This window comes from Protobothrops mucrosquamatus, unplaced genomic scaffold (genome assembly GCF_001527695.2).
Source record: "Protobothrops mucrosquamatus isolate PMUCROS unplaced genomic scaffold, P.Mucros_1.0 scaffold33, whole genome shotgun sequence".
In the NCBI taxonomy this organism is placed as follows: Eukaryota; Metazoa; Chordata; class Lepidosauria; order Squamata; family Viperidae; genus Protobothrops; species Protobothrops mucrosquamatus.
In genome coordinates, this window is record NW_015386417.1 from 757,784 (window position 1) to 770,695 (window position 12,912).

General features: G+C 36.4%; 2 protein-coding genes across 5 annotated transcripts in view; one reads left to right on the forward strand and one right to left on the reverse strand.

The window, feature by feature from the left end:
- Positions 1-9,436, forward strand: part of CROT (carnitine O-octanoyltransferase) — a 29,655-nt gene extending 20,219 nt beyond the window's left edge. For 2 of the 4 annotated variants that reach the window (XM_015811199.1, XM_015811198.1), the window contains 2 exons: positions 528-647; positions 1,453-2,273. In XM_015811199.1, coding sequence (XP_015666685.1) covers positions 528-647; positions 1,453-1,573 — 241 coding nt within the window. In that variant the 3' untranslated portion in view covers positions 1,574-2,273. Of the gene's footprint in view, positions 1-527; positions 648-1,452; positions 2,274-9,043 lie in introns of those variants that run through there. The other 2 variants (XM_015811200.1, XM_015811201.1) reach the window with 2 other exon arrangements.
- On the reverse strand, positions 5,532-12,013 carry ACBD7 (acyl-CoA binding domain containing 7). Its single transcript, XM_015811202.1, has 4 exons — positions 11,839-12,013; positions 6,368-6,485; positions 6,214-6,276; positions 5,532-6,129 (listed from the first exon to the last, which is right to left on the reverse strand). The coding sequence occupies exons 1-4, from the start codon at positions 11,848-11,850 to the stop codon at positions 6,056-6,058; spliced, it is 267 nt and encodes an 88-aa protein (XP_015666688.1). The 5' UTR covers positions 11,851-12,013; the 3' UTR covers positions 5,532-6,055.
- Between the last annotated feature and the right edge of the window lie 899 nt (positions 12,014-12,912).

The window sequence follows — 12,912 nt, forward strand, 5'->3', positions numbered from 1 at the left end:
AGGTTTTACAGGTAGTCCTCAGTTAACAACAATTGGTACAAACAAGTATGTCATTAAGTGAAGCATTTGCTAAACAGTGGCTAAGCTTATGATCCTACTTCAGCGTTCCTGTGCTTCATAGACAAAGATTGTAAAAGATGGGATTGGGGTAAAGCTATTTTTTCCATCACCATTGTTACTGTGAACAATTTCTAAATGATGTTATCACTGAAAGTGACAACCCATATTGGAATTGAAAAGATAAATAGACAAGTAATTGTTTAGTGAAGGGACAAATGTTCATTGCTCAAGCAGCTTCCAGTGACTAAGGAATTGCTCTTCTTTTAAACTATTGTTGTGGAATAAGCAATTCACTTTTCCCATTAACAAGAGTGTTTCAGAAATCTTTATAATATCAGTTTGAGCACTGAACCCCATTCATTTATTTCAGTGAAGTTCTCTAATCTTAGCAGGGAAAGCAATTATATTTATTCACTCTGCTCCTGATCTTATTTTTATATGCCTTGTTTTGTTCTTTTAATTTGCAGTGGGGGAGGTGGAAATTTTGTTCTTTCAACTAGCCTGGTAGGGTACACAAGAATTGCAGGAGCTGTTGTTCCAATGGTAAAGCACGGTTATGGCATTATCTACAGAATTAGAGATGACAGGTAACAATACCATTAACATTATTCCAAGTAAAAAATTGAAACCTATTTTCTTTTGAGTTATGTGTCAGTGTGGGAGAGACAACTATTATATTATTTCACTAATGAAAACTTGATTTCACAGCTACACTTGTGGGCACTCTTAACTTTCTTCCATGTAATTTTAAATACGATTACTCTTTCTCCTGAAATATTTTATCAATTCTGTCAATGATGTGATCTACTCTACTTATGCCTTCATGTAACTCACTAACCTAAACTGGTTTATTCTGTTGTATGAATGTAGCAGAGTGATTAGTTCACTGGCTCATTATAGTATTGTGAATTCAGACAGTAGGGTTAATTCCATAAACCATAATTCATATGAATGGACCCATATTTTAGTTTAAAAACTCAGCTTTCTAACTAGGTTTATACATTCCATGGTGATAATTTCTTGTCTTTTTCTTTATATCTGCTGCTCACATTAAGAATAATATGCTGGTCAATATTTTAGGAGTATAATGGGATAGCTAAACTTTCTGTGAAATACTGGTGATAAGACAAAGTACTTCACTCTACAACATTTCAAAGCTTTTTTCTCTAATTTGAAGGTAATTATTTCTTCATGTTGTTGAAGTTCAATGTGAAACATATCTTGAAGAGATTCTTTCATTCCAATTTTGTAGCGTAAATTCACCTGCCCATGATTTGTAACATTGTGATTATTTAGGTGCCCAGTACTTTATATATAAACAACTGAAATGCTGTGCTGATTTTTTTTAATGGCATTTATCTAAACAGTTGTGTTCTATCTTTCCTCTGGTAGGATTGTTGTTGCCTGTAGTGCTTGGAAGTCATGTCCAGACACAGATGCTGAAAATTTTTGTAAGGAATTGTTCCAGATTTTTCAAGACATAATAAAATTGATGGCCACAGCCCAGATGTAGAAAAAGTATTAGAGTTACAGTGTCATTTTTTTTTATAATACCACATCTACTGAAAATTTGAATATTAAATCCTTACTTAAAAGGAATGATTGAAGTGGACATGGTATTTGAGTTATATATAAGCCAGGCATAAGTAATGCAAACTTCTACTACAGTAACAATGCAATTTTCTTTGAATAATCTGAATCAGCAAAGCAAAATATTAGAACTATGCAATAATAAATTAAATTTTTAAAATGAAAGATTTTTTTCTATAGAAAAAAGTTAAATTATGTAATCTTACTAGCAGTAAAGAATGCAAAATCATGTTCAAATGAATTCAATTAAGTTGCTTTTTTCAGAAGTACACCAGACTGGGGAAGCTTGCTTTGATTTACTACAGTGGAAATCTATATTTTGAGCAACCATTGCATCATGTATTCTTTCTATATGAAATGCATATCATGGTTTTTTTCTTGCCTTCAAAAGTAATCAAAGAGAGTATTAGAATGCTTATGAATTTATTTCAGGTAACATGGAGCTGTTCTCTTGTTTTATACAGTGGGATTGTTTAAATGCAGGTTTTCTCTATAAACTGGAAGAAGTGATCATTAAAGATACTGTATTTTCTTGCCATTTCAATGTATATCTCAGGACAACATGCATTCTTTGAATCAAATGAAAATGCAATTTATTCTTGAAATAAAGACATTCCAAAGAGCAAAAAATGTGAACATTATTCATCTAAGCTTACTTACATTGTTCCATTCTGATGGAAGGGCAGGTGTATTCTTAATTACTCTACCACACAAGATAGTTAACAAGCATCCAAATATTTTTGAAAGAATAAATACTGAAGAGTAGTATACGTTAAAATTCAGTTGATTTCAAACTGAAAGAGATCAGTACAGGCAGTCCTCTACTTATGAATGTATTGGAGCCTGCCCATTCCATTCATAACTTGAAAATTCATGGGAGTTAATCTCATACCTTGAACAAGATCACTCCCTGCTTTTGCCCATGCATTTGCTAATCGAATGACACACCGAGCTCACTTATTTTGAAATGATCCATCTCCTCTCTGCTGTGATTCCTGCTTTTGAGGGAGAGGAGACTCGGTGGAAGCTCCTGCATGCCATAATATCGCGCAGGTTCAGGCATTCATCCTCTTTTGCAGAGAATGGGTGCCTGAATTCTCGTGGTGCCTGTCTCCCCTCCCCCCTTGAGCCATGCGGCTGCCTCCAGCCTCCATTTGAATTGTGGAGGCCTGGATGATGCCTGCGACACACGGAACGGACCTCCGGAGGTCCATGGAAGCATCCCCAGCCTCCATTCTGGGCATCTGAGACCTGCACGAGGTCTCTGACACGCGGAATGGACCTCCAGAGACCTACGGAAGCCCCCCCCCCCATCCTCCATTCCAGACTTCAGAGGCCTCCTGCAGTTGAACATTCGCTATGTGATTACATGTGTAATGTTATCTAATTTAACTGATTCCTACAAATTGGCAATCCTTAACTTTGCATACTGGCGTGCATTCTAGCTCCCTTTTCATCTTCCCCTGTTGAGGGGTGAATTGTGGTTTGGTATAAACCAGTGGTGGCGAACTTATGGCACGGGTGCCAGAGGCGGCACTCAGAGCCCTCTCTGTGGGCACGCAAACCGTCGCCCCAGTCCTAGGCCTTCAGCTGGGTTTTATAAAACCTTTTCACCTTAGGCCTCCGCTGCCGTGTGCAAAAAAAAAAGGTTCAATCAATCAGTCAATCTCAACTTCCTGTGGGAAAAAAAAAGATCTTGCAAAGTTGGAATTGAGTGATTGAACTTTTTAGTCCCACCCAGTCTGACGTTACCACCACAGCCACACCCAGCCAATGGGCCACACCCACCCGGCACCCAACGATGCATAAGTGGGTTTTGGGTTGCAGTTTGGGCACTCGGTCTTTAAAAGGTTCGCCATCACTGGTATAAGCTGTTAAAAGGAGGCCAAGGTATGCTGCTTTTTTTAGTACATGTCAATTTTAGTTGCAGGTCTGTTTATTTTTGCACTGGGCTTATCTGGTTTTGACAGTCTTGAAGAGTCACCAGTATATAATGCAGTAAACGTTTATTATTATATTTGAATTGTTGCAGTGCCAGTTGGTAAAAAAAAAAAAGGTGAGAGGCCCAGCTGGTTTCCATGCCTAGGGAGAACCAGACCCTGGGTCACCTCACTCTGAGTCCAACACCCTTACCATTATACCATGCTGACTTCCAACTAAAGGCAGTTTGTGTATCTTCAATTATACTGGGTTTTCATTTCTAAAGACAAGAATTCTTCCTCACTTACAACATTCATACGATTAAAGCAGAAATTATAAAAATCCAGGATTCTTTCTAAAGAGCTGTAGTGTCACTCAGCCTTGTCCTCACAGAAAAAAAAATGGAGGAAGAACTGTTATGCATTTTAATTCCAGAAGAAAGACAGCATATAAATCTAATAAAAATCATTTATGATTTTGCCTTGTAGCAGAAGGGAAATCAAGGCAATGTATATTCTTGGATTTTATTTTTTATAAAAGAGGCAGATCTATATTGCATCTGTTTTTGAGATGACAAAAGAGTGTGCAGATGTGCAGATGTTTGTGTAATTCTATAAGACAACATTTAGCTAATTTTGTGGAAGACAATCATCTATGTACAGTAGTGTGTTGAAATAACTTTAGAAGATGCAGGTGGTAACTGTAAATAAATCCTAGTGTTTGTAGCCTTCTAGATTGTTATTTATTTTTTAATCTTAAATTTACTTAATTGCTTGATGTTAAACACACCCAGATTATGCAATCCTGTAAATTCATTACTTTGTAGGAACATTTTTAAAAGGTGCATGGTATAATATAATATGGAAACATTTTAGGAAAGGCAAATTGTTTGTCATTCTCTAATACATTGTACACGATGGAACAAAGTGTAAGACCCAGAAATGTTCTAAATTTAAGCATTACACAATAGTGATAGGCAATGAGAAACAGCTATGAGAACACTCTCCTTAAAATAGATTGTCTGGATCACAATGTAGTGGAACACATAGGATTTATCTTCACATCCAATTTCCACCCAGAGTTTTTACTAAATTTTGTGGAAATTTTAATTCATTAGGCTTTGTCCTAATGTCACTTGTACCTAATCATATTTAAAAGGAGATATTATGACAATGAAAAGACCAGTATGTGGACAATTAATGGCACTTTTCTTTCACAAGCCATGATCATTATTACTGGGTTTAACTATAATACCTGTTAACCATCAGAAACTGGTGTAGTTATACAGAATTCGGAACGAATTCTAGACCCAGATTCACCATGGCAGTGCAAGTTCAGTGTGATAATAGAACATTTTATCTCCAATATGGAGCATGTTATAGGTAGTCCTCGACTTACAACAGTTCATTTAGTGACTGCTCAAAGTTACAACGGCACTGAAAAAAGTGACTTATGATCTTTTCACATTTATGACTGTTGCAGCATCCCAGGGTCACATGATCAAAATTCAGATACTTGGCAAGTGATTCATATTTATGATGGTTGTGGTGTCTTGGGATCATGTGATCATCTTTTGTGACCTGACAAGCAGAGTCAATGGGGAAGCCAGATTCACCTAATAACCATGTTACTAACTTAACCAGTGATTCACTTAATAGCTGTGACAAAAAAGTTGTAAAATCGGGCAAAACTCACTTAACAGCTTATTAACTGACTTAGCAATTTTGGGCTCAATTGTGGTTTTAAGTCAAGGACTAGCTGTACTTTTCTAAAATTTATAATGGACAAATTGGCTATTCTGGAAACGAAACAAAACAAAACCACGACCCAAATCTGACACCAAAGAACAATGGGGAAACTTTTCAACACTATCATAATCTCAATATGACTATCCTTTAGAAGTGAAATTATAAAAACTATTAAATGGCTCAGCTAGAATTCATTAAAAAGCTTGTCATTAGCACACTTAACAATATTTATTGCAAATTAAACTGAAACCAAGATTTCTTATCCTACTGAACAGAAGAACCTCATAAATGCAAAATCGTGCTTCATCCAAAACGTTTTGTTAATAATGAATTATTCTGTAATTGTCACTATGTTCGACCTGTTATTTAGTATTCTATACTCATTTATTAAACTATTGCTTCTTTTACCAGCAATAATCATTGCGTGTGTATATTATAGTATTATTCTCTCAGAATTATGTTCCACACATCTTTGATAAAATAGACAGCGATCACAAAAGCTTATGCTATTACAAATGTTTGAGACTTTAAGTATCAAAAGTCTGTTATTGGAATGAGGAGTCTAAAAAACTGGTCGAAACAAGTTATGTATTAAGATAGAAAATGTAAAGCACAATCAATGTCATAATGATTAAAATGAAATTGTTACAGATTAAGTTTTAGGCCAGACATTAAAATTAATAACATAGTTTTGAAAGTACCATGAGCTACTTAGAGATAAAGGGTTTAAGGAAATTCTATATTCCATATTTCTGGATCATTTCATTTGCTTTAGAAATATAGGCTTTCATAGCATCTTCTTTTGATATACCTGGAATGGAAAATTAGCAGTTACTATGGTGCCTTACTTTTTATCACTGGAAACAAAACCCCTATTATTGAAAGTAAAACTAACCTTTCTTCAGATTCCAAGCTTCCCATTTGGCTCTGCCTTTCAAATCTAACATCCCAGGGCACTCTGTTGAAAGAGAAAATATAACCGTAAACATTATGTGTGTTCTTGAAAAGAGCTCTCATACTCAATTTCTCCTAAATATTCATTAAAGTACCAGTGTTGATGTCTCCTACAGTAGCCTGTTTGTAGAGTCCATACAGTTCCTTTAATTCATCATCGGTGGGCTTGGACTTTAATTTTTTAACATTTTCTGCCACAGTCTCAAAGTCAGCCTGATGAGAAAACAAAACAAGACAACCATTAAAGAAATATAATTGTTTCATGTATCAATGTGATCTGTTTATTTCTACAAGTTTTATTGAATGCTTGATTTCTGATTCTAGATGTATGGTAAAATATTCCTGTTTTTCTAGCTGTGTGATAGCTCATACCCTATATTATTATTTTTTTCTTTTTTTGCTAGTGTAAGAATTCCCTCCAGCCTTTGAGCTAGAGGCCATGCATACAAAACAGGTTTGTACGTGTGGAGAATTGCTGTTAAAGGACAAAGAAACTTTCATTACTGAACAGCAACAAAGAGCAAGCTCTAAGTTTGGGATAACAATTCAACATTCATTTATTAGTTGAGTTTATAATTCGACTTTTCTTTGCCTTGATTTAATCAAGATTGAGAGCCAGTTTGGTCCAGTAGTTAAGGCACCAGGCTAGAATCTAGGGTAGAAAGCAAGAGACCATCAATTCAAAGTCCTGCTTTAGCCATGAAAGCCAGCTGGGTGACTTGGACCAGTCACTCTCAGCCCAACTCACAGGGTTGTTGTTGGGGAAAATAGGATGAAAGTGTGTTGGATATATTACTGCCTTGAGTTATTTGTAAAAATAATAAAAGCAGGATACAAACAAATAAAATTGAGAAAATACTTTTAAATATTATTTACAATTCTGTTAAAAATAACCTGGTTCTATTTCATAAAACACAAATTTTAAATGATATTGCATATCACAACTCCGTTATGCAAAAGAGCATTAAAACACGCAATCTTTCCCCAGATATTCCACTGTTCTTAAAACTAATTATTACAGTCACAGATATACTTCTGTGAAAACAGAAGTGTGCACTTCTATCGTAGAGCTTCTCTCGGTTCTTTATGCGCCTTTTCTTTATTCTGTATTATTATTTTTTTTAAAAATTATTTTCCCAGCATGCTTAGCATTCATTCAAATGTTCTATTGTGTATATGGGCAAAACCAAATAAATAGTGACCTATTGCAGTGATTTTTGCTGGTTATATTAAATCAACCTTTCTCAAGCTGGGCCCCTCACTCAAAATTTCTAACAGATTATTAAGCATCAGACTCAGGAAGACAATATGAGATGACCCTCCAAGACAATTCATGTTTGACATAAGCAAAAATTTGACTTTTCTCTAAACAGTATGTGATTGTTTCTCACATACAGAAAATTCATTATTACATCTCTAACAAGTATTCTTTAAATAATAAACTATATTGATAAGAGGCACCTGCAAAGAAAGCAAAAAGTAACAAGAATTGTCAGAAATAAATGAATTAAGACAAAAGAAACAGTTATATAACTGACTGCATCAAATTAAAATGTAGAAATAAATCATGTGCATATAGGAATGAAAGCTACATGCAATTAGCAAAGCCACTTGGAATCTTTCAGCAACGTATCTCTATTTTAGCCTTGAGAACAAGTTTATGATTTTTGACTAATTAATTTTGTTCTACTCAAACTAAGATCATTAGTATGATACAATGATCTCATATGCTACACAACCAGCTCTTGAAAGCACACATTTTTAGTATTCTGCCTAGCAGAATTTTATACCTACTTGCTCAGAACTGAATCTTACAGTGTTCTGGATTTTGGATACATTCTATAAGTTAGTCCACCCTTGGTTCAAAAATTGATGCCCTATGATGCACTGTTTTGCCCAGTTAAGGGTTATGGAAACAAGAATTTTGATACTACATACATATAAAAAATTCATCCCAAAGTCACTTATTTTTTTCATTACCACCATGGCTCACTTGTTTCTTGCAGTCCTAATTTCTTATTAAATTTTAAAAATGTACCTGCCCAGCATCTTTTATGTTCAATCAACATAGCCTTGGTCCTTTTTTCAGCTATCTGGGCTGTTCTGGATAAATTCTCAAAACCTGTAGGTTTCCAGCGACAGTAGTTTTAATAGGAATGCAATGCATAATGCTTTTGTGCATTAAAAGAAATAAAATACAAGTTAAGTAATTTTAATATTTTTTTAAAAACACATTGGATTGGATTCATATTTGAGTGCAATTGTAGTGATATTTCCTTAGGCTGAAAAAAAGTGAGGCTCCATGGAGTACTAATCTCTCATCAAGCTGTTGTCACAGCTGGGCTGCTCTATATGTCTACTACAGCGCGCAGGCGTGCACACAAACAAACACACACACCAAGAAATGTCCTGACATCTCCAGTCCTGGCTGAAATGGATTGAAGTAAAATTGAGTTGTCTAGCATTCTGGTCATTGTACTAAGGGTGAACCTGCCTTGATAATAAAAAATTATATGCATGACATCATTTGCCGATCAGTAGACAAGCAACAGTAAAACCCAGATTTCAATCACCTTGTTTCAAGTGTATCATGATAAAGAAATTTATGGTGGTAATTTAGAGAAATAATACAGAGTATTTAAAAATAAAACGTATTTAAAAATAAAACGTATTTAAAAATAAAACTTCATGATGAAGTAAAATGCCATTAATAATTATTCATTTGCATAATTTATATCCAGTATTTATATCTTCCATTTGTTTTGTTCCAGAGATGCAAAAAGACAAGAAAGACTAATGAGGCGTGGAGGTCAAGTGCTAGGAAATCATATACAGAAATGAGGCGTGGAGGTCAAGTGCTAGGAAATCATATACAGAAAGTCATAAAAAGCTGCCCTGGACGAGTGATTCACGATCAAAGGTTCTGGGCATCAGAACTAAAGGCTGGCTGAAACAAATGTTACCTCCAACAACAGCTTCTGATATTATCTTATGAAGTTCCCAGCCCCACCCAGCTGAGCTGGTATTCATGATGTTCCCATCTTCCAAGGAGGTGCTTTTTTCTGCAATCTTTACTATTCAACCCTTTGCTCTCTACTAAGTGGCAGCAGCACTGAGGGGGATAAAGATCAGCAACCAGAGTTTCAGGATCACTAGATGTTGCAAGAACCTGTTTCAGAATCAGATTTCAAATTTAAATTGCTTTGACACAATTACATTTTTACAGGTATTAGAATAAAATTATAATAAAGCTGCTACTGGCTAAGGTCATATTATCTTTAATCCAGCCTTGTCCTTGATCTTAACAGTCAATAAAACCTTTGCACATTTCATAACAATGGTGCTGAAATCTCATAGTCCAACAATTTATTGAAGCTGTTAAAGGTTATGTAAAGATGCTTTTGTTGCTTTTTCGGGGAGAGGCTTCAAGTCTGCATTGACTCCTAGTGACAATCTGGACATATCCTTGCAGATTTTTTGGGCTAGATTTTGGGAGTGGTTTGTCATTGCCTTCTTTCTAGAGCTGAGAAAAAAATGACTGGCCTAAGGTCATCCAGCTGGCTTTGTGCCTAATGCAGGACAAGAAATGCAGATTTCTAGCTCAATGTCTTAACCACTACACCAAACTACCTCGCCCATTGCCACAGTATTTAATAACCACTGGTTCAAGGAATTACAACAGCAGTTTTCCCAACATAAAATACTAGATTGAGTATCACTTTTGGGGACTTGGGTATAACCTGCAGTTTATTTAACAACTACAAAAATGGTTTTATACTGCCTTCCTCAGGGATTTTTTTAAAATTTTCCAGTCTACCTTATGTTACTCTTATGTGATCTCCCATCCTAGAAAGCTTAGCTACAAAGCCCACACAAATGTTGCCCACTCAGAAGAACATTACTCTGTTTTTTTTCTAATTTTATTCCCTGGACTACTTCAGTACTCTACCAGGGAAAGTCCAGACATTTGCAAAGTAAGAGCAAGTGTTATATATAGTCAGATCAAGAGGAAGATCTGGTGGCAAGGAGTGCAAGTGGGAATAATCTTTGATTTTCTAGAAGCAACTGAAATACTGTTTATCTACAACTTTGCAGGCTCAAATAAAGGAAAAAATCCACTCAAGCAGTTCAGAAGATTGCACTAAAAACCAGCACAAGATAGGGGGTTTGAAAATGGAACCACAGCAGATAAGATGCTGTAAGGGTAAGTAACAATATTGGTGACTTATTTGGCTAAGAAAAAAAATGAATATCAAATCTACATACAAATACACATAATGTGGAGCAGAGGGAATGGGGCTTTTTTTCCTCTACAAAACACACAATGCTAAATGTTGGGTAAATCAGGAAACAATACTGTTTCACAGAGCATTTAATTAAACAATGCAACTTATGTTCACAAGAGGCAGTGATGGCCATCATCCTGGATAATTGGACAGATTACATCAACATAAAGACAGCAAAGTTATCAGTAGCTATTAATCACAACAGATATGTGACTCTTACAATCAGAAACACACTGCCTCTCTTGTAAGGAACAGGAATAAAAGATTGTTATTGTCCAATTTCCAATTTTCCCATTAGCAGCTGGATTTAACAGCTTTTGGTTTGATTACTTACCATGGGTTTTTTTATATTCATATATACGAACCTAGGTGTGAATTGTATGATATAACCATTTCATTTAAAACTAAACTACTAATCCAATTGTTAGGCAAATCATTTCTTTTTGTAGCAAATCCAAACTGTTTTGGCAGCAACCATGCCTAGGTAAGCACTTTTTACTATCAAACATCTGCCTTTTCTCCACATGGGACTCATTACAGCACACATATTATTCTCAATGGATAGAATAGTCTCCTGGAGAACATCAACCAGATTCTCTGCAGTCAACGTGGCTGAAGAAATTATAAAGTCACAAGTCCTTAAACCTTTCCAAGGACCGTATTTATACCGTGCATAGATAAAGTATTAAATCCCATTTTGTGCTGATGCACAGTAAGAGACAAAAAAGAAAAGGAAAAAAAAAGCAAATCCATTTTAGATCAGTAGATCTTGCTTCCTTCTCAACCAAGAAAGAAAAGAAACTCCTGCACACAGAAACAAAGCCGTACATTGTTTCAGTTTCAGTAATGGATTTGCAGTCTAATTAAACACGCGAGATTCACCAGTCTTTGCCGAGTGCCAAGAGACTTCCTCCAAGTAACTGAATACAGAATTGGAGTATCAACTTTTCTCAAAGTAGGCATCTACTTTTATTCACACGAATCTTTTCCACGGTTAATCAGAATCCCAGTTAATTAAATTAACCCAGTTCGCACATCATACGGAACTAGTAACTCACTACTTCGCCTAACAGGTCAGATTAAAATGCGTTTGGCCAGTCTGTGAATCAATGTCCCGTGCCAACGCGGCGACGCGGATTAAAGGAAAAGTTGTTTTAAAGGACGAAGCTAAACTGATTTACAGCCATTAGTTTTTCATGTGATATTAAGTCCGGAAACCACAAAGGTAAACTAATCCCAGTTCTCCTCCTTTCTCCTCATCCCCTTTTTTATTTCATTACCTGAAGTGTCATGTTGCTTCGTACACCGAACACTTGAACTCCTACGAACGAGCAGCGGACTGAACACTAGGCGCGCGCTTTTCCCCGCAGTCTTTTAATTTTTTGAACTCTGGCAGGCCAGTTTTTCTGCCTGGAGCGGAGCTTTGTGACGTCACTCCAAGGGCTGTAGTCAGTGCACCGACGCAAACTCGGGATGAGATGGACTTCGTCTGCATCGAAGCAGACAAATGGAAAGCAAGCATCGGAGCCAGAGGAGGAGCAATTGCTAGGCTGAAGGAAAGCAAGGGAAATTCGCCTTCGGTCAGAGGTATTGTTTTGCAACCGCGAGAATCTCGAAGCTAGAGAAAGAGGATCAGATTTCAGCGCAGTGGGATTGCTGCAAGATAAGCGCAGCCTCCTTGCAGTGCGCAGCGTCTGTTAGGCTGCCCTCCGTGGTGTAGGATGGTCGTCAGCATAATTAAGAGTTGATTGTCACCGCAGATAGCTTCGTGTACTTCATGGCACCGAATGGGCAGACATCTAGCAAAATGCTTGGGACTAAATTTGTCAAGAGAAGAGAAAAGTCGCGTTCACACTATCCTTTCAGTCCCGTATCCACTAAACTGCGTCAATTCAGGTGGTGTGGTTAGTTGAGGGTTCATTGCTTTATTTTGTTTATTAGTATCCCGCCTTTATTATTTTTAAAATAATTTGAGGCAGTGAACAAGTCCAGCGCGCCTTTTTCCTCCTATTTTCCCCACAACAACGTCCCTCTGAAGTGAGTTAAGCTGAGAGAGAATGATTGGCCACCCAGGTGCCTTATGTAACTTTCTTCGCAAATGCCTAAATCAGAAAAGTATGTAAGTGCAGCCTTTAAACCAGAGAGCAATACCTGGGGGAAGGGCGTGTCCAGCCGCTGTCAACTTTTGTTGTTTGACAGCTAGAAATAAATGCTGCCTAGAACTCCAAAAATGCTTTCCCCTGGATTTTTTTTCCCTACCCTGAATTATAATGAAGTAGAATAGATTAAAATAAAGTCGAAGGACATTTCAGTCCTCCCTTTTTTTAGTTTTTCTTTTCTGTGTTACTAATCTG